The 27,559-nt window shown below is 39.2% G+C and overlaps 1 protein-coding gene across 1 annotated transcript in view; it reads right to left on the bottom strand.

The window, feature by feature from the left end:
• The window catches only part of PIAS2 (protein inhibitor of activated STAT, 2), a 108,411-nt gene that overhangs the window by 58,233 nt on the left and 22,619 nt on the right, over positions 1-27,559 (bottom strand). Inside the window, exon 2 of the mRNA XM_011978074.1 lies at positions 20,139-20,613. Within this exon, the coding sequence (XP_011833464.1) occupies positions 20,139-20,613 (475 nt within the window). The remainder of the gene's footprint in view (positions 1-20,138; positions 20,614-27,559) is intronic.

The following is a 27,559-nucleotide window of genomic DNA, read 5'->3' as shown; positions in this document are numbered from 1 at the left end:
GGGAGGCAAGAAATCTCTAATATGAGGGATTGAGCCTCAGCAAGCCTCTAGAGAAGGGGAGGCAAGAAATCTCTAATAGGAGAGACAGCCTCAGTAAACCTCTAGAGAAGAGAAGGCAAGAAATCTCTAACACGAGGCATTGAGCCTCACACCAAACCTCCAGGATGGGAAACACCCCAAGTAAGACAAGAAATAAAAGAGATAAAGCTAGTGATGAAAATAACATTCCCTCTGGTAGTCCCTTAGGTCTCATGTTAAAATATTGGAGGGATAGTGAAAGGACTAAACATTAAGAAAAAACAACAAATGATAAAATGTTGTTGTTTCATTTGGACCACAGAGCTCATCCTCAAACCCTCAGCTTTCTGGCCAAAGTTTCAGTCAAATGATTGGATTTGTCACGTTCTAATAGAGTATGTCAATGACAAGAGTCCCATCTCCCAGGAGGAAAGAGATTATGCCCTGTGTTGGCAGCAGGGAACCATCCTTCTTTACCTCCTAAAAGCTATAGGAAGTAAGCCAGAAATCACTTCCTTTGAGGAAAGTAAGACCTCTACCTCAAAACAATCCACCAATGCATGAGACCCACTAGACCACCTGCTTCCACCAAATCCCCCACCCCAAGCGGGTGCACAGGACCCCCTTCACTCAATTCCTCCTCCGTATAACCCTGAGTCAATGTCTGCCCCAATGCCCCATGCCCTCCCTAACCACACATCTGAGTCTACGCCTCCTCCAGGAAGGCTCTAGTGTGAGGCAGAACAGTGTAAAAAGGATATTCAGAACTTCCCTTTCCCCCTACCTCTAAGGAATCAGCCCCAACTCTTTTCCCCTTAAGGGAAGTGCCCCTTGAAGGAGGAGGAATCGGCTTCGTAAATGCTCCCTTAACTAGCTCAGAAGTTCAAAATTTAAAAAAGGAACTCAAGTCATTATTAGATGACCCATGTCGGGTAGCAGATCAAATTGATCAATTCTTAGGGCCACAGCTGTATAGTTGGGAGGAGTTAATGACCATCCTGGGCATCCTCTTTTCAGGGGAAGAAAGAGGCATGATCCATAGGGCTGCTATGGTAGTCTGGGAACGTGAACATCCTCCTGGCCAAAACGTTCCTATGGCAGACCAAAAATTTCCAGCCCAAGACCCTCGATGGGACAATAACAATGCAGCTCACCAAGAGAATATGAAAGACCTCAGGGAAGTGGTAATAAAAGGAATTCGGGAATCAGTACCTAGGACCCAAAATATTTCCTGAGCATTCAATATACAACAAAGAAAGGATGAAGGACCTATGGAATTCCTAGAGAGGCTGAAAGAGCAGATGAGACAATATGCAGGCCTAGATTTAGAAGACCCTCTTGGGCAGGGAATACTCAGGTTACGTTTTGTTATAAACGGCCAGATATTGCTAAGAAATTACAAAAGATAGAGAATTGGAAAGACCGGACTATCAAAGAGCTTTTAAGAGAAGCTCAAAAAGTATATGTGAGAAGAGATGAAGAAAAGCAGAAACAAAAAGGAAAAATTATGTTACCCACCTTCCAACAGCGGTTCCAAAAGACAAGGCCCACCGATACTACTCTCTGTTACCTAGGGATCCCACCCTAAACAAGGCCTACAGGGAGCCAAAACTTACAAAGGGTTTAAGTCCTCACATGCTAAACCATATAAAGGACATAGAGAGTCGAGACCAGGTAACCTTGGAACAGGAAGGGAGGGAGGACAAAATACATGCTTCAAACGTGGAGGAGTAGTCATTTTAAGAGAGAATGTCCTGAATGGGAGAAGGAGAAAGCAGTCATTCCATTTAAGGCCTTTGAAGAAGAACAGGGAGTCAGGGGCTGTATTATTTTTATCTTGAATCCTACCAAGAGCCCTTAATAAATTTAGAGGTGGGACCCAAACATGAAAAGTTTATAACCCTTTTAACAGATTTAGGAGCAGCTTGCTCCTGTTTGTTTCCCTCTATTTAATGTCCCTTGCGCCTCAGAAGAACTTTTTGTCTTGGGGGTCAAAGGAGAAAGGTTTAAAGCAAGAATCTTAGAAGACACAGAGGTCAAATATAAAAACTGATCAGTTCACGTTCCATTTCTGTTAATCCCTGAGGCAGGAACTAACCTATTAGGAAGAGATTTAATGCTAAAAGTAGGTATAGACCTACGTGTCAGTCCAAACAGATTTCTCACCTCATTAAATCTACTTACCACTGCAAATGAAAAATATATTCATCCTGATGTATGGGCGAGAGAAGGAAATCGAGGAAGACTTCAAGCCGCTCCAATACACATAAAGTTAAAATCTCCAGGGGAAATAGTAAGAAGAAAGCAATATCCCATTCCCCTAGAGGACAGGATAGGCCTAAAACCTGTAGTCGAAGGTCTCATTCAAGATAAGCTCCTTGAACCCTGTACGTCTCCTTATAACACTGCAATATAGCCTGTAAAGAAATCAGACGGGTCATACTGACTAGTGCAAAGCCTCAGAGCTATTAACCAAATAGTCCAGACTACCCACCCTGTTGTTCCCAACCCTTAGACTACACTTAGCAAAATACCATATGACCATCAATGGTTTACAGAGATAGACTTAAAAGACACCTTCTGGGCATGCCCCTTGGCTGAGGACAGCAGGGACATATTTGCTTTCGAATGGGAAGATCCTCATTCTGGGCAAAAGCAATAATACCAATGGACAGTCTTGCCCCAAGGGTTTACAGATTCATCTAACCTCTTTGGTCAAGTCCTAGAACAGATTCGAGAACAAATTTGTACCCCAAAACACATATGCTTGCTCCAATACGTGGATGACCTGCTTATATCTGGTGAAGCTATAGAACAGGTGGCTGTCTTCTCCACACACCTTCTTAACTATTTACAAGGGAAGGGGTTACGAGTTTCAAAAGGAAAGCTCCAATCTGTGGAACCCAAGGTTAAATATTTAGGACACTTAATAAGTAAAGGCAGTCAAAGATAAGGCCCGAACGGGTCGAAGGAATCACGTCCTTACCTTTGCCTAAAACCAAGCAAGAGCTCAGAAAATTTTGGGGATTAGTTGGGTATTGCTGACCATGGATTAATATGCCCTAAAGATGAAACCCTTATACGTGAACCTCACCCCAGGAAAAGCCTGACCTTCTCCTATGGACTTCTGATGAAATCCACCAGGTTGAGGAGCTAAAACACCTACCATTACTGCCCCTGTCTTAGCCCTTCCTTCCCTAGAAAAACCATTTCACCTTTTCATTAACACAAACAACAAGGGGATAGCTTTAGGGGTGCTTACTCAAGAGCATGCGGGCCACTGACAACCTGTGGCCTTTCTATCAAAAGTTTTAGACCCAGTAACCTGTGGGTGGCCCAAATGTATTCAATTTATCACGGCTACCATCTTATTAACTAAAGAAAGCAGAAAGCTAACCTTTGGGGGAAACTTGGTGGTGACCACACCCCATCAGGTTAGGACAATCTTAAAAGGCAGGAAGATGGCTCACCGACTCAAGGATTTTAAAGTATGATGCTATCTTACTAGAAATAGATGACTTAATATTAACCACTGATAATTCACTTAACCCAGCAGGTTTCCTGACAGGGAACCCAAATCTAAAAGGACCTGAGCATAAATGTTTAGATTTAATTGATTATCACACAAAAGTCAAGGCCGATTTAAAAGAGACCCTTTTCAAAACAGGACATCTGTTCATAGATGGCCCCTCTAGGGTAACTGGGGGACAAAGGCATAACGGGTATGCGGTGGTTGATGGAGAAGTTCTTGCAGAAGTAGAGTCAGGAAGATTGCCCAATAACTGGTCAGATCAAACATGTGAATTGTTTGCATTAAATCAGGCTTTAAAACATTTACAAAACCAAGAAGGGACTATTTATACTGATTCTAAATATGTCTTCGGGGTAGCCCATACCTTTGGAAAAATTTGGACTCAACAAAGTCTCATTAATAGCAAAGACCAAGACCTTGCCCACAAAGAATTAATCACCTAGGCATTAGATAACCTTCAGTTGCCAGAAGAAATAGCTATTGTCCATGTTCCAGGACACCAGAAAAATCTTTCTTTGAAAGCCAAAGGAATAACCTTCAGACCAAATAGCCAAACAAGCTGCGGTTTCCTCTCAAATGCCCGTTTTTCACCTCACTCCTTGCCTTTCTCCCCCTACCGCCATTCCCATTTTCTCCCCTGCTGAAAAGGAGAAATTAATAAAAATAGGAGCCAAGGAAAACTTAGAAGGGAAATGGGTGTTACCAGATCAAAGAGAAATGCTATCTAAATCTCTCATGAGGGAGGTTTTATCTCAGTTGCATCAGGGAACCCATTGGGGACCTTAAGCTATGTGTGATGCAGTTCTTGGAGTCTATGGATGTACAGGAATTTAGCAAAACAAGTTACAGATAATTGTCTAATATGCAAAAAAAACTAATAAGCAAACCCTAAGAAAACCCCTCGGAGGAAGAAACCCTGGTTTAGGGCCATTCCAAAGCATCCAAATAGATTACATCGAAATGCCCCCAATAGGTCGCCTAAAGTATCTACTAGTAATACTGGATCACCTTACTCACTGGGTAGAAGCTATTCCCTTTTAAAGTGCAGCCACCAGTAATGTAGTTAAGGCATTAATCAAAAATATTATACCTAGGTTTGGATTACTAGAAAATATTGATTCAGATAATAGAACCCATTTGACTGCACATGTCATTAACAAGCTAGCCCAGGTATTAGAAATAAGATGGGAACACCATACCCCCTGGCACTCACCTTCATTAGGAAAAGTAGAAAGAATAAACCAAACCCTAAAAACCCACCTAACCAAATTAACTTTAGAGACTCGACTACCATGGACCAAATGCCTTCCTATTGCCTTAGCTAGGGTCCAAATTGCCCCTCAGAAAGATATTGGCTTATCTTCTTATGAAATGCTATATGGGTTGCCTTATTTACACTCCACTGCTGACACTCCTACGTTTGAAACTAAAGATCCATTTTTCAGGAGCTATATACTTGGTCTGTCTTCCACTTTCTCTTCCCTCAAAACTAAAGGCCTTTTGCAGAGATGCCACCCTTGGAGTTCCCAGCATGTCAGCGTCAGCCTGGGGATCACGTTCTCATCAAAAGCTGGAAGAAAGAAAACACGAACCAGCTTGGGAAGGACCCTATCTAGTGCTTCTAACTACAGAAACCACTGTCTGCATGGCCAAAAGGGGATGGACACACCACATGCGAGTGAAAGCAGTGGCTTCCACAGCCAGAGAAAAATGAGCTGTCAGCCCAGGGCCCACCCCCACCAAATTAACTCTAAAAAGGGCTTAATATTATTTTCCCTTTTCTTTCCAACAGGAGGTTACCTTGTCATCTACGTGACTCAAACTAACCATCCCTTAACCCTTCAGTTCGACCCTTGTTCAGTCATCTCGTGGAGATGAACGAGCTCAAAGGCAGCTATCAAATGTAGATAAGTATCTATGTCCATACTGTAGTGAGTCAACAAAGTATAAGTATGGATCCTTAAAAAGTTCCTGTGGTGACTGGACAAATGTTTGGTGGACCATCCAACATGGAGGATGGACAGCCAGGCCCTTTCTTCAAATAAGTTGCAAGGACTGAAACAGAAACTCCAACTTATTCGTGGTCCCACTCCACCAAATTGTAAGTCACTGCAGTGTAACCCCTTATTGCTAATTATAGATAATCCCCAAACAGTGGCCCAAGAACCTTCCATATTCTAATGATATGGGTTAGGAGGAGATGTTACAGGACAGGACCCTGTAGGAATCTTCTCTCTGAGGCTGGCTAGACCATCGGTTAAAAACAATAAAGAAATCCAGACCCAGAGTCCGGGGAATGTATGGGATCTAACACTTTCCCCAAACATATCATGCCCAGCATTCTCCTCCCATCTCCAGAACCACCCAACTAAGGTAACGGCTGTGGAGGTAAAAGACTTAAGGCAGACTATAGCTCTAGAGACGGGATACAAAGACGCAAATACCTGGCTGAAATGGATTAAATATTCCATCCGCACTCTAAACAAAAGAGATTGTTATGCCTGTGCGCACCGCAGGCCAGAGGCCCAGATTATCCCCTTTCCACTCGGATGGTCCTGCAGCCGACCAGGCATGAACTGTAAGGTAGCTCTCTTCCAATGCCCCACAGCCTGGGGTAATGAGTTATGCCGAGCTCTCTCTCGGCTATTCCCTAAGTTCGGCACCCTATGGGTCAGCCCCTGAGGGCCATTCAGCTTCTGTCTCCCCATGTCAATTTTACCTCATGTCTCTCACAACAAAGAGAAAACTTAGCATTTCTTGGAGACCTAAAGAGATGCAGTGAGCTTAAGCCATTCCGAGAGCTGACCCATCAGTCTGCCCTGATCCATCCCCAAGTGAATGTATGGTGGTATTGTGGCAGACCATTACTGGACACTCTGCCAAGTAACTAGAGTGGCACTTGTGCTCTGATCCAATTGGCCATCCCGTTCACCCTAGAATTTCAACAACCAAAAGGATAAAGACAAAGCATCAAAAAACAAGAAATGGCCCTCATGGGTCCTTTGACTCTCATGTTAACATAGATGCCACATGAGTCCCGAGAGGAGTGCCAGATGAATTTAAGGTGTAAAATCAGATAGCACAGGGTTTGAGTCCATACTATTCTGGTGGTTAACTGTAAATAAAAATGTAGATTGGATAAATTACATCTATTACAACCAGCAACGATTTGTTAACTGTACTAGAGATGCTATTAAAGGGATAGCTAAACACCAGCCAAATGGCTTGGGAAAATAGAATAGCATTAGACATGACACTAGCAGAGAAAGGTGGAGTTTGCATCATCATTGGAACTCAATGTTGTGCTTTTATACCTAATAATACTGCTCCTGATGGAACCATAACAAAAGCATTACACAGTCTTACTGCTTTATCCAATGAACTAGCTAAAAATTCAGGAATAAACGATCCCTTCACTCATTTTTTTTTTTTTTTTTTTTGTGACGGAGTCTTGCTCTGTTGCCCAGCCTGGAGTGCAGTGGTGCTATCTCGGTTCACTGCAAGCTGTGCCTCCCGGGTTGACGCTATTCTCCTGCCTCAGCCTCCCGAGTAGCTGGGACTACAGGCGACTGCCACCAAGCCCAGCTAATTTTTTTTTTTGTATTTTTAGTAGAGCGGGGTTTCATCATGTTAGCCAGGATGGTATCAATCTCCTGACCTCGTGATCTGCCTGCCTCGGTCTCCCAAAGTGCTGGGATTACAGGCGTGAACCACAGCGCCCGGCCCCCTTCACTAATTTAATGGAAAACTGGTTTGGCAAATGGAAAGGATTTATGTCCTCAATCCTTACTTCTCTTGCCATTGTAATAGGTGTGCTTATTCTTGTAGGATGTTATATCATACCCTGTGCCCAAAGCCTAGCACAAAGGCTTATTGAAACAACTCTCACTAAAACCTTTTTCAATCCCCCCACCACCTTATTCAGATAAGCTCTTACTTTTAGAAAACCAGACAGAACAACAGAGTCAAGAAATGTTAAAAATATTTGAAGAGGAAGAAATATAAAAATCAAAAGAAGATAACTGTCAAGTACGGTTAAGTTGCTCTTCAAAGGTTTAATTTGTGACTTCCTTTTTCTTTGTTCTCGAGATCAACTTCCTTGTCTCTTCTCCTAAACTATCTGCTCTGTTAACAACTTCTCCGGCCAGTCCCAATCTGTAACTGACATCTCTTCCTTATTTGGAAAGCATCCTCTTCACTCCTGGCTACCTATTCTGAAAACTGCCCCTACCACAGAAACAGCTCTCCCCATCAGAACTACCCTTCCCGCCTTTGCCACGCCCTGACATGCCCAAACATGCCTTGTACTGTAACAAACAGCCTCTCCCTTCCCACCTAATTAGCCATATTCAATTTTAAACAGCAGCCAATCGGGTCAGTGTAGATTGTGCGGTCTGACTCCAGCTAATGGGGACAGGACACAGAACCAGGGATTAACCGTGTTAGGGATAAAAACCCCTTCCCTCCTTTGTTTGGTGTGCTCTCGCAGTGGCCAGATGTGCAAACAGCATCCTTTTGCAGAAGTAAATTTGCCTTGCTGAGAAATCCTTCGTTTGCGTGCTCATTTTCCTTGTGACTCCAAGTTCTTGTTTCTAAGAAGCATAATAAAATACCTGCTTTCACCACTATGCTTTGGAAGAGTATATTATATAGCAACAGTAAATGAAATAATGCCACAATTTCATGAATTTTGGCATAATCTTATCAATTCCAAATACTATATTCAGATTCATTTAATTTATAATTACTAAATGAGTAGGCTACTAGTATGATATAATAGTTATGACTGCTCTAAATCTATGGATCCTTTTTCCCTCTATAAATTTTTAAACTTAACTAGACCAGAATGTAACAGTCCTATATCCTAGCCTTACTCCTACTGGTTACTATCCAAGTTATTTAGGAAATTTACAAGTCTCTCTACTCCTCATTTCAAATCGGAGTAACACTTTTCTCACCTGCCTTAAGATTGTTTTGTGGACTCAATGTAGTAACATGTGAAGGCATTCTGAAAACAGTTAAGATACTACACATGTAATATATTTTCACTTCTGGAAGTCCTCATCAAAAGTCTATGCTTTTTAAAAGATACCAAAATTTCAGGAAAAAAACAAGCAGTTCAACAGATATATTTTGTTACCTATTTCGTAACAATGACTTTATCTTGATAAGATATTTAGGTCAAAAATTAATATTTTAATGCACCTAAATGTTAAATATACTTAATATAAAACCTGCCAAGTCATCCCCTACCATCACCCCCTGCAAGTACTATATTGACACCTTTTAATAAACTGGTTTATATTTCAGTAAAAATGCTTCCTAGGCTAGGTGCAGCGGGTCACTCCTGTAATCCCAGCACTTTGGAAGGTCAAGGTGGGAGGATCACCTGACGTCAGGAGTTCGGACCAGCCTAGCCAACATAGCGAAACCCCGTCTCTACTAAAAATACAAAATTAGCCAGATATGGTGGCCCATGCCTGTAAGCCCAGCTACTCAGGAGACTGAGGTAGCAGAATCACTACAACCTGGGAGGTGGAGTTTGCAGTGAGCCCAGATCACACTACCGCACTCCAGCCTGGGCGACCAGAGCAAGACTCCGTTTACAAAAAACAAAACAAAAATAAAAACAAGAATGCTTCCTAGCAGTTACTGCCCAGGTTAATAGCGGCTCATAATATGGCTAACACAGGGAAAAGATAAACCAAGAGGTTTTATAGGTAGCTTTGTGGATTAAAATGGCTCAGTCTAGCCAATCGAACAGTAAAATAATTCATAAAGTAACAATGAATGAATCGGTTTAATTACTCTGCATTTCCTAAGGTCCTGAGCTATCTGGTTCTCATCATCTACCAGCTACTGTATCATCACCAACAAAAGAATGTCTTCTACCACTGCAATGCTGCACTAAAATAAAAGGGGGTAGGGTAGGAGCAGGACTTCTAAAACTCAACAACTGAAAACAACTCAGTTCAAAAAGGGACAAAGGACTTGGACAGACATTTCTCCAAGTACATACAAATGGCAAATATGCACATGAAAACATGCTCAACACCACTAATCGTTAGAGAAATGCAAATCAAAACTACAATGCGATGCCACCTCACACCCATTAGGATGGCCACTATCAAAAAAAAAAAAAGTGCTGAGGACAGGGAGAAACTGGAACCCATGTGCACTGCTGGTGGGGAATGTAAAATGGTGCAGCTGCTGTGGAAAACAGTTTAGTGGTTCCTCAAATAATTAAAAATAGAATTACCATATGATCACATACTCCACTTCTGGGTATATACTCATAAGAATTAAAAAACAGAATCTTGAAGAGGTTTGTATACCCACAGTCATAGCAGTATCATTCACAATACCTAAAATGTGGAAGCAACCCAAGTGTCCATTGGAGAATAAATGAATAAAACATGGTATACACATACAATAGAATATTACTATGCCTTAAAAAGGAAAAAAAAAATCTGACATAACATGGACAAACCTTGAGGACATTACATTTAGTGAAATAAGCCAGTCAGAAGAAGACAAATAATATGACATGTAAATCAAATAAGAAGACATATAAGTATGATTCTACTTATATGAGAAATCTAGAGTAGTCAGAATCTTAGAAAGCAGGATGGTGGTTGCCAGGAGCTGGGGAAGAGGGAATAGTGAATTACTGTTAAATGGGTATAGAGTTTCAGTTTTGCAAGATGAAAAGGGTTCTAGAGATAGATGGCAGGGATGGTTGCACAATATTAATATACTTCATGCCACTGGATTTTAAAATGGTCAAGACAGTATGTACTTTACCACAGTAAAAAAAAAAAATTGGGAATGGGCACGATGGTTCATGCCTATAATCCTAGCACTTTGGAAGGCTGAGAAGGGATGATCACTTGAGTGCAGGAGTTCGAGACCAGCCTAGGGAACATGGCAAGACCTGGTCTCTATGAAAAAAATGTAAAAATTAGCTGGCTATGGTGGTGCACACCTGTGGTCCCAGCTACTTGGGAGGATCACTTCAGCACAGGTTAGGCTACAGTGAGCTGTGATCTCACAACTGTACCCTGCCTGGGTGAGAGACAGAGAGACCCTGTCTCAACAAAACAAAACAAAACAACACAACTGGGCAGGGCAGGGCACAGTGACACACACCTACAGTGGTACACACCTATAGTCCCAGCTACTCAGGAGGCTGAGGCAGGAGGTTCACTTGAGGCCAAGAGTTTAAGGATGCAGCGCACAATAATCATGCCTGTGAATAACCACTGCACTCCAGCCTGGGCAACACTGAGACCCCCGTCTACCAAAAAAGTAAAAAATAATTTTTAAAACTTGGGACAAAGAATTTAAATTTCTTTAAAAATAAAGAGGGGCTGACCCTCAAATATGTAGAAATAAAAATACACAAAAAGAACATTATCATACAGTTGTAACAGAAGAAATATATAAAGTCAATATAGGCTCTCTTCTATATTAGCAAACTAGCTCATTTTTGATAACATGTTTCTTAACATATTGGAACTAACAGGCACACACAATGCTTTCAAGAAACACTTTACAACTGCATCTATATAGCAATATTCAACTGTTTACAAACACAGTTTTCACTGAACACTGCTTTAAATTATAATCCCATTATATACACCAAAGTTTTTCGAATTTAACCAGATTTAAATAGAACACAGCAAACCTTAGTTATTTGGAGGTGATTTATCTATACAGAAATTATCATTTTATTAATAATCACCAGTGATGCTTCCTCTCCATTTTCACTACCACCACCCTACTGAAAGCCTATTATAACCTTCTACAAATGAAACAGCAGCCCCAACTCCTGCCAGACTCCCACCAGTGTGGAGTCAGTCCACCTTATCACTTTCAACCCCCTTCCTCTGCCCAAAAACACTTACCAGCCTCTGATCTCTGAGCGACCCCAGGCTCTTTCCTAGCAAAGCTACATTTCCTCAAGCCTCCTCCAGGGCTTCCTCGGTTCAAAGGGCTTACTTTACCTGTGGGTGTGTACCACTTTATTTTCTATTTTATTCTGATTAAATAATTAAATCTGATTAAATTAGAAAAATTTTGATGTAATGGGATTATAATTTAAAGCAGTGTTCAGTGAACACTGTATTTGTAAACAATTGAATATTGCTATATAGATGCAATTGTATTTTATTCTATTTATTTCTAAAATAAACCATTTTATTTTCTATTTCTGTGACCACTCACAGTTCTCCCCTTTCTTGGCATTTCTTCTCCTATAAACTCTGCCAATCCAAAGTAGGTGCATTCATCCTTCAAAGCTCCCTCAAGTCTCACTACAAGCAGCCTTGACTGAATCCTCCATTCATTAGGCCAATTCAGTAACTGACCTTTAGATGTACAACTGATAGTGCTTTATCATGCAAACACGTATCTACTTGCTACTTATTTTGAATGTGAACATTACCTCCCTAACTGGGTAACAAACACCTTAAAGCCTATCTCACACTTCTGGCTTCTCCACAATTAAGACTATATAACTGCTGCGCACGGTGGCTCACGCCTGTAATCCCAGCGCTTTGGGAGTTCAAGGTGGGCGGATCATGAGGTCAAGAGTTCGAGACTAGCCTGGCCAACATGGTGAAACCCTGTCTCTACTAAGAAGACAAAAATTAGCTGGGCTTAGTGGCACATGCCTGTAATCCCAGCTACTCGGGAGGCTGAGGCAGGATAATCGCTTGAACCGAGAAGGCGGAGGTTGCAGTGAGCCAAGATCCCACCACTGCACTCCAGCCTGGGCAACAGAACGAGACTCTGTCTCAGTGGAGAGGGGGAAGACTACCTAGCCATATCCAAATTAAGTCCTTATTATATACGTGTTAACTGAGTTAATACAAATAATATATAAAGTAAATTAGAATATTCTATTTTAATGGCTTTAACATTAATGTGCATATCATTTGAATCCTGTTTAATCATATTCAGAAGTTTAACAAGTGTGTCCTAATGTTCAGGAATTTAAGGATAAAAACAGATTGATCCTCATTAATTTTTCACCTTTCAGATTAGCAAAAATTAAAAGACCAACAATTCAATGCTGATGAGGGTATAGGGAAAACAGTACCTCCACACAACCAAATGGAGTACAAATCGGTGCAATGCTGTGGAAGCTACTGTCGAATTTCTCTCTAAAGGTGAATATCAAAATATTAAATATTCATATTTTGACCCAACAACTTCACATCCGGGCATTTATCCTTTATATATATGTGTAAGTATTCAGAAATATATGCAAAAGTTGTTCATAGCTGCAATGACTGTAAAACTGCAAGAACAGTGCCTGATACATGCTATACACAAAAACACTTGTGAATGAATAATTTAAACAGTGAAAGCCATTGAAGATGTACATCAAAAAAGTACTGGGTAAGTTATGGTACATCTATAAGATAATAGAACTACTACAATAAATCTGCTGTAATAAATTTTCAGGAAATACTGTTAAGAAAGATTGTCATGGTGCAAAACTCTAGGGAATACTATTCACAGATACTACAAACAGAACAGTGTCCCCACTCCCTCAACCAGACTCTGTGCAGTTGGAAAAGGTTTTAAAATGAAAGAGAAGAAACCAGCCTGGCCAACATGGTGAAACCCTGTCTCCACTAAAAATACAAAAATTAGCCAGGCGTGGTGGCACATGCCTGTAATCCCAGCTACTCGGGAGGCTGAGGCAGGAGAATCGCTTGAACCCGGGAGGCAGAGGTTGCGGTGAGCCGAGACCGTGCCATTGCACTCCAGCCTGGGCAACAAGAGCAACTCTCTGTCTCAAAAAACAAAATAAAACAAAACAAAACAAAAACAAAAAACCTTAAAAAATTGAAGAGGAAAACAAGACTGCCCATGAGAGCACATCAGGATAGTTAATTAAGGAAAGAAAATGGAGATTTTTGCTAGTTTGTTTTTAGATTAGGGGATTATCTGTTTTGTTAACAGTAGAACCTTAGCTACAGAGTACTTTGTTTAGTATTATTGTATACACTCATGTTTTCAAGAAACCACAATTTTTCACTTCAAGTGATAAATTTTTTATATCAATCCTTTTGTTTTTTTTTTTTTTTTTTTTTTTTGAGATGGAGTCTGGCTCTGTCGCCCAGGCTGGAGTGCAGTGGCCAGATCTCAGCTCACTGCAAGCTCCGCCTCTCGGGTTTACGCCATTCTCCTGCCTCAGCCTCCCAAGTAGCTGGGACTACAGGCGCCCACCATGTCGCCCGGCTAGTTTTTTGTATTTTTTTTAGTAGAGATGGGGTTTCACTGTGTTAGCCAGGATGGTCTCGATCTCCTGACCTCGTGATCCGCCCATCTCGGCCTCCCAAAGTGCTGGGATTACAGGCTTGAGCCACCGCGCCCGGCCTATATCAATCCTTTTGAATAGAAATAATTCCAAGCTGCAAAATTATATACTGATGTATCTTAAATAGAATATACTCATTATGGGCCACGGGCAGTGGCTCATGCCAGTAATCCCAGCAGTCTGGGAGGCTGAGGAGGGCAGATCATGAGGTCAAGAGTTCGAGATGAGTCTGGGCAACATAGTGAAACACTGTCTCCACTAAAAATACAAAAAAAATAGCTGGGCGTGGTGGCGGGTGCCTGTAATCCCAGCTACTTGAGAGGATGAGGTAAGGAGAATTGCTTGAATTTGGGAGGCAGAGGTTGCAGCGAGCCAAGATCAAGCCACTGCACTCCAGCCCAGGTGACAGTGCAAGACTCCATCTCCAAAAAAAAAAAAAAAGGCACATAGTCATTACGGTTTTTTGACATAGGGCTACTGGTTTCAAAATCCCAAGAAGTTCTGGAATGACATTTTTGACCTCATGTCTGTTTTTCCTACCATAGCTCTTCCAGTCTCTCCCTTGTTAACTAATTTCTACTCAACAATATGTTGATGGCTTAGAAATCATTTAATCAACTGTGTATAAATTAAAATACACAGCCTTGCCTTAGAACATCAGGAATATGTGGTCTGATACATAGACATGACTGTATCTCTTTGGACTTCTGACAGTTTTTAATTCTCAGTTCCCAAAAGTAAACAAGTTTCTCCATAGCATTATTCTAAATATGTGATATTCACTAAACTTTTATTGTTCTAAGTAGTTTCATCATAAAACCTAATCATTCAAAAATTAACCAACTTCTGAAAGCAATTCCATTGCCCTAGATGCTGTGGCTCTAAAAAAATTCAATTAAAGGTCATCATGAGAAATGATTAAATTTTTTCCACTTTTATTTGGCAAACTATATGGTATTTTACTGACATTTTAACTTTCTACCTAAAGTCTATGAGATAATTTATTATATCCAATTGTTTCATCAATCTGACATCTTAAGATTATACCTTATGAAAATCACTTTTTTTCTCTTTTGGGAAGACAAGATAAGGCAACGTTTATAAAGACAGTGATAGGGGACGGGCGCGGTGACTCACGCCTGTAATAATCCCAGCAGTTTGGGAGGCCGAGGCGGGTGCATTATGAGGTCAGGAGATCGAGACAATCCCGGCTAATATGGTGAAACCCCGTCTCTACTAAAAATACAAAAAATTAGCCAGGCATGGTGGCGGGCGCCTGTAGTCCCAGTTACTTGGGAGGCTGAGGCAGGAGAATGGCGTGAACCTGCAAGGCGGAGCTTGCAGTGAGCCAAGATCGTGCCACTGCACTCCAGCCTGGGCAGCAGAGAGAGACTCCATCTCAAAAAAAACAAAAACAAAAACAAAAACATAGTGATAGGTAGGATTCCTGAAAAACATTATTAGTTTTTAGTAAAAGGGTAGAAAGTGTATAAGCCATGAGGCTACGTGTATTTCTGGCATTCTAGCTGAAGCTATAAGCAAAATGCAGGGAGTTTAGTTACTCTTCAAAACAAAATATCTCTGGCATTATTTTATCTAAGCCAAATGAGATAGTTTTGAACACCAAATATGAAAAGTTTTATTTTAGTAAATTTATAATGAGCATACTATTTAATTTTACTGAGGTTAATAAAACAGAAACTCTGTGATGAACAGAGCAAAGTAAGAAAATTTCTATTTCTATTTGTGAACAAAGTAGGAAGGCAAGGAAAGAGAAAAGGACAAGGCCTCTCCCGTGTCTCCCTCTTGGAGTACCACGGAGCAAAAGCCTACTGCAAGCATCTTCACTTAGTCCCCAGTCTTCTGTCCATGTCTCTAAAACACATTCCACTGTAACCACTACCCTACAGACCCTCTTATCCTCTCTGTCCTGTGCTTAGCCATATTCCTGAGGGGCCTCATGAAGTAGGGCTACTTAAGCATATTACTAGTCTGAATCTTTCTCAGAATAATAGAAAGTAATAAATTTGCTAGTCCTTCAACATAAATAAGGAAAAAAAATTTTTTTAAGTAATAAATTTACAATAACTGCTGGGGCAGAACATATAAATGAGACACAATATTGTGCATGATACTGTCCAAATACCATGATAAAGGAGGAATTACAAAACAAATTACGGAAATATTTTAACTAGATAAATCAACTCTTTAAAAACAAGGCTAAAGATGAAAGTAAAATCATAAAAGACAGACAACTGGGTAATAAGCATTTAAAATACTTGCTCTTGTTGGCCAGGTATGGTGGCTCATGCCTGTAATCCCAGCACCTTGGGAGGCCAAGGCGGGTGGATCACCTGAGGTCAAGAGTTCGAGACCAGTCTGGCCAACATGGTGAAACCCCATCTCTACTAAAAATACAAAATTAACTGGGTGTGGTGGCACATGCCTGCAGCCTCAGCTACTCAGGAGGCTGATCGGGAGAACTGCTTGAACCTGGGAAGTGGAGGCTGCAGTGAGCTGAGACGGCGCCAATGCCCTTCAGCCTGGGTGACAGAACAAGACTTTGTCTCAAAATAAATAAATAAATAAATAAATAAATAAATAAATAAATAAAAAAAATAAATAAGAATTTAAGCAAGATACAAGTTTTCATCTAAAAATCACAAAGATCTGTTTTTAATAGCACCCAATAAAGGCAAAAAGTAACGAGATACGACAGGCATTATCTCACTTTGCTTGTGGAATTTAAACTGGCACTAAAATAATTTGGCAATATGTTTTCAAGAGTCTAAAATGTTCTTATTACTTGATCCAATAATTCTACTCACAGGACTTAGTACAAATAATAAAATGTGAACAAACACTCAATCCTTACTTCAAAGTGAATGTAATAAAGAGATAAAATGCAATACTCCACTTGCTTGGATCACCAGTTTTGCTAAAACACAAATAAAGCAAAAAGCAAAAAACTGAAAAAAAAAAAAAAAAATAGCCACCTTGCCTGCCCCTAGTCAGGCCATACTAACCCATTTACTAGTTCTACCCCTCACGACCTTCTGACTTAACCAAGACAGACTGCAGTACAATCCTGTAAGAAAGGGAAAAAGCACACTGATACATTTAAGAGTTTTCACATGACTGAAAATAAAAAGGGTTTTCCCAAGAAAGAAAAGAAAGTAATCTTCCAGATCGACTATGAAATATTACTTCCCCATTTATTTCATAAAGAAATCCAAATATATCTGTAAATAATTTCATTAGGCAGTAAGAATTATAACACAGCAAAGCAAAAATTTATTAGTCACATTGTAAGCAACTGATGGGCATTAAATAAAAGCTAAAAAAACACATGTCAAACTCCCTGTGCCACTTTAGAAATAAAATTAAATATAAAAGGTTTATTTCTTAGAAAATCAGTTTAAAAGCTACATTAAATGGAAAATAAATCCCCTTATAAAAATAGGAAAAGTATCAAAACACAAAATCAGTATCAATAAATAAGACATGTGTCTATTCCCATTCACAGAGAAGCCACCTGAGTTCTACACCATAAGAATGCTTGAGGTAAGTTCCAGCCAGAGCAACTAAGAAAGAAAAGGAAATAAAAGGCATACAAACAGAAAAGAAAGAAGTGAAATTATTCCTGTTCACAGATGGTAGGCTCTTAAACACAGTAAACCTTAAAGATTCCACACAAAAAACATGTTAGAATAAATGAATTCAGTAAAGTAGCAAAATACAAAGTCAACATGCAAAAATCAATTGCATTTTTATAAACTAATAATAAATACTATGAAAAGGAAATTATGCAGTTTTTACAATAGCATCAAAAAGAAAAATATTTCAAAATTAACCAAGAAAATGAAAACCTGTACAATAAAAACTACAAAACATTGCTGAAAGATATTAAAGAACACATAAATAAATAGAAACACAGCTCATTTTCATGTACTGGAAGACTTAACTTTTTTTTCCCCATCAGTCTGTGTGGGCAAAGAAAGACTTAATATTGCTAAGATATCAATATCACCCAAACCAATTTACAGATTCACTGCAATTCCTCAGAAATAGAAAAACTCATTCTAAAATTCATGTGGAATCTCCAGGGTCCCAAACAACCAAAACAATCTTACAAAATAATTAAAGCTGGAGAACTCACTCTTCCTGATTCCAAGACATATTACATAGCTACTGTAATCAAAATTGTGGTACTGGCATAAAGGCAGACATCTAGACCAGTGGAATAAATCAACAGTCCAAAACCTTTTTGGCACCAGGACCAGTTTCATGGCAGACAGTTTTCCCACAGACCAGGGAAATGGTTTCTGGATGAAACTGTTTCACCTCAGATCATAAGGCATTAGATTCTCATAAGGAGCATGCAATTTAGATCCCTTACACAAACAGTTCACGATAGGGTTCCTGAACCTATGAGAATCTAATGCCGCTGCTGATCTGACAGGAGGTGGAGCCCAGGCTGTAATGCTCGTTCTTGTTCTCCTGCTGTTCACCTCCTGCTGCTCACCTCCTGCTGTGCGACCTGGTTTCTAACAGGCTGTGGACTGGTGCCAGTCCATGGCCTGAGGGTTGGGGACCTTGGAACAGCTAACCTGGAAATAAAACTTCACATACACAAATACTTTTTGACAAGTGAGGGAAAGGACAGGCTTTTCAACAAATGGTGGGGAAAAACTGGATATCCACAAACAAAAGAAAAAAGCTGGACACTCACCTAATACCATATACAAAAATTAAAAGAGATTAGGCTTAAATGTAAGACCTAAAACTATAAAACTCTTAGAGGAAAACACAGGGCAAAACCTTCACAGCATGAAGTTTAGCAATGATTTCTTGGATATGACACCAAAGGCATTGGAAACAACAATAAAAAATAAACAAATTGGAATTTCATGAAAAAATTTTAAGTTGTACATCAAAAGACACTATCAACAGAGTAAAAACAGCAAGCCACAGAATGGGAGAAAATATTTGCAAATTCATATATCTGAGAAGGGATTATATCCATAATATATAAAGAACTCCTAAAACTCAACAACAATAAAACAAACCAATTCAAAAATGGGCCAGAGACTTGGCTATACATTTCTTGAAAGATACATAAATGGCCAAAAAGCACATGAAAATGTACAACATCACCATCTTTACAGAAATGCAAATCATAGCTACAATAAGATATCACCTGACACTCACTAGAATGGCCACTATTTTAAAAAAAAAAAAAAAAAAGGGAAATAAAAGTGTTGTTAAGGATGTGGAGAAATTGGAACCCTTGTGCACTGTTGAAGGGAATGTAAAATGGTGCAGCTGCCATGGAAAACAGTACAGTGATACCTCAAAATACTAAAAACAGAATGACCATGTGATCCAGCAATTCCACTTGTGGGTATACAGCCAGAAGAATTGAAAAGCAGGGTCTCAAAGAGATACTTGTACACTCATGTCCACAGAATTATTCACAATAGCTAAGACATGGAAGCAACCCAAGTGTCCATCAATGGATAAGCAAAATGTGGTATCCTATAACACAGAAATACAGAAGTAAAACCAGAAGAAACGGCTAAAATAATTAAGGTTGTTGCCTCTTGAAAGTGAGACTGAGGGGTGAAGTGAGTAAAAGATTACTATTTTTCTTTAAAAATGTATACTATCGTATTATTTAGCCTTTAAAGGGCAGAAAATTCTAACATAAACTACAGCATGTTAGAACCTTGAGGACATTAAGTTTAGTGAAATAAGCCAGTCACAAGAGAAATACTGTATGATTCCAATGATATGAGGTACTTGGAATAGACAAAATCAGAGACAGTGGAAGCAGAATAGTAACTGCCAGGGGCTAGTGGGAGGAGAGGAAAGGAAAGCTATTGTTTAATGGGTACAGAGTTTCAGTTTCAGAAGATGAAAAGAGTTCTGGAGATGGATGGCAGTGATGGCTGCACAACATTACCAACATATTTAACACCACTCAACTGTACACTTTAAAATGATGAAGATGATAGATTTTATATTATGTGTATTTTACCATAATAAAAGAATTGGAAAAGAAGAAAGCTCAAATGATATGAAATAAATTTTTTGTTAGATTTCAGTCATGGTTGCAGAATTTTTATCTGTATATTCAAACATTGGGCATTGATGTCTCAATTTTATTATATTAACAGTACATCATTAATAGTTGAAGGTCTCTCATTTCATTTACTCTCTTGTTCAGAAGAAACTGAATTCTCTAACACTTACCTAAACTTGTGGGCTTGATGAGAACATCAAGGACATCATAAAAGGGCAGATTTTTTAACTGCACATCAGGATGGACAGGAGGAATTGGGGGAGATGGCTGCTGCATCTCAAATGTGGGCTTAGTATCTTGAAGCAGCACAGAACCAACAGGAGAGGATGGTGAGTGAGGTGTAACTGAAGTGGAAGGCAAAGAGTGGATTCCAGCCACGGCCAAGTCAGGTTCTACAGGTGATGAGCTACCATCCAAACTGAAAACCGATGATTTGATTGTGGATAAATCAGAAAGTCCTTCAAGAGTTCGTGGATATCGGCGTCTATACAATTCTCGGATTTTAATCTGAACCGCAGGGCTGCAGCCGCTCTTCAATAAATGCAGCGCCCTCATCAGGAGGTCATGCTTGCGTCCACTTTTATTCCGTCCAGCAAAGCCTAGTAATACTTGTAGTTCAGAAACCCTAAAACTAGAAACCATATTCTAAAAGGAAAGAAAAAAAACATAAGCCAAGTCACCCTCAAGCATACAAAAATCTTATCTAAAATATAATGTAAAATGTGATTTTTCCAGCATTCTATCAACTGGCATGTGCTAGTAACAGCATTTCACATACCACTTAGAATCATTACCATTCATAAGATAATCCAGTAAAAATTACATTCAAGTTACGGTGTTAATTATATTTTGTTGTATGAGATCTTAATTTTGTAATCTATAGTCTATTGTTTTCTACTAACCACTTCATTATCTGATTATGCTCTAATGTAAACAGATATTTGCTTTATGATTATAAAATCTATCACCAATGAATATACTCATTTTCAAAACCAACCCCTCTCAATATGCAATGTAATGTGTAATGTTTGTTACAGAATTATCACCAATGAAAAATCACAATGTTAGATGTATAACTTTTGATGCTGAGTAGTAAATCTATAAAAATCAAGTCAGAACTCTGATCCAAAATGCAATGAATTTTTTACCCCAACTCAAACATTAAGGAACAAACAACATCATGAAGATATTTTTTAAAATATTAAAGCTAAAAATCACATACATCTTATTTAGCAGTCAGTCAAACTTCTAAAACGATTGAAATTCCCAGCTGGGTATCCAAATGACAAAAAGACCTTTGAAGAGCAAGGAAATGAGCAGTCATCAATCTTAAAGGGCAACATTTCCTCCACGCTACTCTACTGGCTTGTGCTTGGGTGTAAAACAAAGGTTATAAGCAGTTTCAGCTTCACATCACACCTTCTATTTTTTCAGCAAAACTTAATGAATATTTTTAACCCCTTGCAGCCTCAGGAATCCACCTACTTAGTGATTTCCAGTCAATTCTGAACTCACAGGCAAATCACACTTGGGTCAGATACCACACATGCACCATCTAGCAAGAAAGAGGAAGAACACCTGGAGCTGACCAAAGCCCTGTCAGAAACGTACCCAGGAGACCTACCTGTGGTTTGGTGTCCCATCCCACCCTCATCACTCCTCCAACCCAGCCCATGCTACACACTCCACAGTCACTTAGGATTCCTTTTCAACCTGCTTGTCTCATCAGTATAGTGGAAATGTAGGGCAGTTTCTCTGTACTTTTAAGTCTCAGGGATGGCCCAGAAGCAATTGTTTAAAACTCTATATGGTTTTTAAATACTTGTTGGTATAAATACTTGCTAGTTTACTAAAATGCAAACAGATTTAAATATACCAAAGTCATCCATATACACTGTCATAACTGTACTTTGTGTACTATATATGTCTCCATATTTCATATTGTACAAGTAAGAGGATATTAAATTGTAATCCTGGCAGGCCATTTTATACTCTAATTCAGTGCTGTCCAACACAAATTAATAGAAGACACACATTAAACCTTCTAGTAGTCACATTAAAAAAACTGAGCCCAGAACAGTGGCTCACACCTATAATCCCAGTGCCTTTGGAGGACAACACAAGAGAATTACTTGAGCCCAGGAGTTCGAGACCACACTGGACAACATGGTAACATACTGTCTCTACAAAAATTTAAAAATTAGCCAGTCGTGGTGGTCAGTGTGCCTGTGGTCCGAGTCACTCAGGAGACTGAGGTGAGAGGATCACTTGAACCCAGGAATTCAACGCTACAGTGAACTGTGATCACGCCACCATACTCCAGCCTGGGCAACATTAAGACTGTCTCAAAAATAATAATGATAATTTACATGAACATAGTTAACCCAATGTATCAAAACTATCTTTTCATCTCAACATGCAATCAATTTTTGTAATTTAAAAATAATCATTTTTTAAAGTGTCAGTGGGATATTTTTTCATACTAAGTCTTCAATATCTGGTGTATATTTTACACTGACAATACATCTCAATTTGGATTAACCACACTTCGAGTGCTTAAGAGCTACATGTGGCCACTAGCTACCAAACACTGGACAATGCAGCTCTAAATCATACTCTAAATAGCAACACATACCATAATGCCATGGTCACTGTATTTCAATTTGCTTTATTTCCTCCACATGCAAGATGAAGATTTTATTCATCTTACTTCTCTAGTGCAGACAACAAAGAAGGAAAACAAGAAAACTTTTGGCCTATCTCATAACAAACCAGTCACAGCTTACTCAACATCTCATGCATTAAATGGAAGACAACAGCTTCTTGGGAAGGGTTTACCCAAGCGAGTAATACGATGCATCTTTCCTTCAATCTTAGTAAATACTTCAACTGACTGTGGAACACTAACACTAAAAAAGGCAATCACACAGATACAATATAACTATGATTTTTTCTAATTCAGAATTCATTACTTTGCTTCACTCCTTATACTTACTGTCAGATACTCTTCATTTTAAGAATGTTTTACAGAAATGACAAAATAAAGCACAAAGTCACCCTACCTAAGCTTGACTCTCACAAGGAATTTCTAGGAGGTCTCATATCTCATATTTCCAGTGATAACGTTATTTGACAAAGGATGTTAATGCAACTGGCTCTATCGACTGTTGTAAACAGACAAAAAGTAAGACATAAGGGCTTAGACTATGAATGTGGAATCACAGAATTCTGAACAGCAGAGGGACAGTCTTTGCATTACAAAATGCTGCAAAGATAAAGTACTGCTGGAGACACAGCCAAAGGTAATGAAGTCAACAGGGCCCTGTGAAAAACTTCAAGCCAGCAATCAGCAGTTGTTGTTCAAGCCCAAGTACCAAGACTTTGGACCCTGGGAAAGTCATTTCCTCCCTCTGGTCATCAATTTCTATTTTAAAATAACCAGCATCCAAAAAAAATCTCTCTCCTTGGCCAGGCATGGTGACTCACACCTATAATCTCAGCACTCTGGGAGGCAAGGTGGGTGGATCATTTGAGGTCAGGAGTTCAAGACCAACCTGGCCAATATGGTGAAACCCCGTCTCTACTAAAAATACAAAAATTAGCCGGGCGTGGTGGTATATGCCTGTAGTCCCTGCTACTCGGGAGGCTGAGGCAGGAGAATTTCTCGGACCAGGGAGGTGGAGGTTGCAGTGAGCCAAGTTGGAGCCACTGCACTCCATCCTGAACGACAGAATGAGACCCCATCTCAAAAAACAAAAAACAAAAAACAAAAATCCCTCTCCTTTATTTAGCACTTACTGATAAAATAATCTCAAAGCAGCTTACCAAGTAAAATTCTATGAATATGTTGTTTGGCAAACCCTACCAGATCCCACTTCCTCTAGAAGTAATACCTAGTTTTTCTTAACTTAGTCTTCCACCAAGTTTCGGGCCCTTCCTCCAGTGAGTGGGTGTGGTGAGTAGAGAGGGTTGCCAGAGACCTCATGGGGGTTAAGGTTAGCCTGCTGACACTACCAAGAACGGATTTCAGTTATTTTTCTCCATCAACCTCTGATGTCAGTATCTTTAGTCTAATTTTTTCCAAGTGGTTTTTCCACTCCACTGTGCTGCCTCTCAAAGGCTCCCGAGTCAGCCCACTTCAGTTAAAACTGCTATGTGTTCTACAGAGGAATTTCCCTACAGAGAAATGTGTTGGCATAATGAATTGTGTAAAAAGATACATAATCTAAATTCCAAACAAAAACTAACATAAATTAAGACCAGAGTTTTATATCAACCTTGTTCCTTTATCAAATGAAAATAAACACAAAATTATTAAAAATTTTAAAACTGGGATATTATATAATTGAAACACTACACACAAGCTGAAGGTGCTACCTCATTAGGTAGAAAATACTCATTAAGCTGGGCACGGTGGCTCATACCTGTAATCCCAGCACTTTGGGAGGCCAAAGTGGGTGGATCACTTGAGGTCAGGAGTTTGAGACCAGCCTGACCAACATGGTGAAACCCCATCTCTATTAAAAATACAAAAAAATTAGCCAGGCGTGGTGGCAGGTGCCTGTAATCCCAGCTACCCAAGAGGATGAGGCAGGCGAATCGCTTGAAACCGGGAGGTGGAGGTTGCAGTGAGTCGAGACCATGCCATTGCACTCTAGCCTAGGCAGCAAGAGGGAAACTCCATCTCGAAAAAAAAAAAAAAAGAACCTCATCAAACAGGTATACATGATAGTTACATGTAATCACCAGTGAATAAAAATATTTCCCTGAGATTGCTCTTCAATTCTAAAACATGAGATAGAAACTGCAAAAACAGCCTAGAATTTGGGGAAGTGCTAATAAGGTTAGAAATCACGGTAAAGGTCAATATAAGCTCTGCAGATTCCCCATCTGCCATGATGTATATAATACAGGAGGAGATGAGAAGCCGCTGAGGGCAACTGACAAACTGTATTATTAATACTGCCTACTCCAGTTACAATATTAAAATAATCTACCTCAGGCCGGACACAGTGGCTCACACCTGTAATCCCAGCACTTTGGGAGGCCGAATGGGGTGGATCATCTGAGGTCAGGAGTTCAAGAACAGCCTGGCCAACATGGCAAAACCCCATCTCTACTAAAAACACAAAAATTAGCCGGGCGTGGTGGCTCGCACCTGTAGTCCCAGCTACTAGAGAAGCTGAGGCAGGAGAAATGCTTGAACCTGGGAGGTGGAGGTTGCAGTGAGCGGAGATCACACTACTGTACTGCAGACTGGGTGACAGAGCAAGACTCCATCTCAAAAAATAATCACCATCATCTACGTCTTCATTTATAAGTAAGAATAAAGAAAAACTACCAGATTAACATAATCCCTCAAAAAAGAGTGACCAAGCTAATGCCATACGTAAGAGGAACTATGTGGCAAGCCAGAAAGATACCTCAGTTCCTAACTACTTACTTTTTTCAAAGGTCACTGCAGGCCCCAGTTCCTGGTCCTGTATTCCTGGTGAAATCATGTAATGCCTATAATTAAATCCACTTTTATTTGAGAGACTAATGGATTTCTCCCTTACAAGACAATGATTATAATAACACCTAGGCTAAAGAAACCAAATTGAAAATCAACTATTAAAAGAAATAAAGAAAATGCTACATTCCAAATTCAGGGAAAACATCTCCCTAAATGTTCCTATTATTATACAACAAAGATTTAAAATAGTCAATTAAGGAAGCAAAAAAGTAACAATAAAATAAACCAAAAAGGCTGGGGAACAGTTACAGGGTAAAAACAAAAACAAAAACAAAAATTAATTAGAAAACAAAATGCAGTGAAGTCAGACGCACAAAAGGGAAAGTAAACAAATGTATGGTCTTATAAATGAAAAAAAAAAAAAAACAAAAGACCAAAAAACTAAGCAAATTTCTTTAAACCAAGAAAACAGCACATGCAAGTATATATTCTAACAACTTAAATACAGACAAAAGTGGTTTCCTAGAAAAATATAAATTACTCCATCTGATTCAAGAAGAGGTATATTGTCTTGCCCTCCCTCCACATCCAAACACATCTACCCAAACAAGACAGCTTCATGAATAAATTCCACAAAGCTTTCAAGGAAAGGACAGAATTCTGTTCCTTAAACTGTTCAAGAGAATAAAAGCCAGGGAGTCAAATACATACATGTTAGAAGACAAATATAGAAAAATGCTGAACACAAAACACAAAATTCAAAAAACATGCAAATTATTGGTTTTCAAACTTCAGCAGAAGACCACCCTATCCAACCAAACTTTTAGGCAAAAACCTATTAAACGGTGGGCCTAGTATACCATCCATTTCTCAACATGGACCAGAAGAAGTCTTTGTGTAACACAATTTATAAACCAATATTAACACATCAATATTTCCTGTGAAATACTGTAGGCACAAAAGTCCTCAATGTACCCAATACAGTTTAATCTACCAATATAAGAATGGTTTAATATAAATTAAGTAAATTACTTGGTTAAGATGATTTCTATCCTTACAGTCACAAGATTGAATATTTATGTATAAAATTATACAATATATGGAGTTTCCTTTCAAAAAATTTGGGGGAAGTAGGTGGGGACATATATGACAAAAGATTGGAGTTGATAACTTCTGAAGCTTTGTACTGGGGACACGAAGAATTTTCTATCATTGTAAATTTAAGAATGTTCCGATAACTTAAAAGTTTGCTTGAACAGGGGAAACTGGGTGTGGGGCACGTGGGGACTCTACTATCTTCCTAAGTTTTCTATAAATCTGAAAGTACTCTGGATTTCATTAAACAAAAACTGTTAGTCTGTTTAAAGGTAAGGTAAAAAAGTGATTATGGTATAAATGCTATTTTCCATAAAACGAACCCAGACTCCTTGGGGAAATGGGTGATTGTAGGTCTGGGGAAGAAAATGCACAAGATGAGCCTAGAACATTTTATCGCACCAGAAAACAGAGAAGCTATCAAAGACCACAGGGGACTTGTTAGAAGGGCAAAGAAAGCATCCAGAATGGGCTCCTAGTAGCCTAAGATGAGAAAATTTGAGCACCAAAAAGAGTAACAACTGCACTGGATTCAAACCGATTAAATATAGTAATGTTTCATTTTATTCATAATGATACTTTAAAAATCACTGATCTCCTTTAAAGGATGTTAAGGGAAAAATTCATCATTATTCTGAAAACTGATAGAGACAATGCAAAAAGATTTTTGGTTTGAGTAGAAAAGCCATATGATTAATGGGCTAAATGCTAGAAGAGCATTTGATAAAATTCTATTCATTCCTGATGAACTCTCTCAATAAACAAGAATAGAAGGAAATTCTGTTATCACAATAACTGGTATCTGTCAGAAAGCAATAGCTAATATGCTAAAAATGAAACACTAAATCACAAAGCTAAGACTTCTAAAATGTATACTATGTTCTGTCATTTGACAGTATTCCAAAAACTCTAGATAATACAAGGCAATATAATTTGAGGGTTTTTTTTTGAGACAGGATCTCACTTTATTGCCCAAGCTGGAGTTTAGCAACACAACCTTGGCTCTCTGCAGCCTCAACCTCCCAGGCTCAAGTGATTCTC

Source organism: Mandrillus leucophaeus, unplaced genomic scaffold (assembly GCF_000951045.1).
Source record: "Mandrillus leucophaeus isolate KB7577 unplaced genomic scaffold, Mleu.le_1.0 Scaffold189, whole genome shotgun sequence".
Taxonomy (NCBI): Eukaryota; Metazoa; Chordata; class Mammalia; order Primates; family Cercopithecidae; genus Mandrillus; species Mandrillus leucophaeus.
This window is presented reverse-complemented; position numbering and strand designations above follow the sequence as displayed.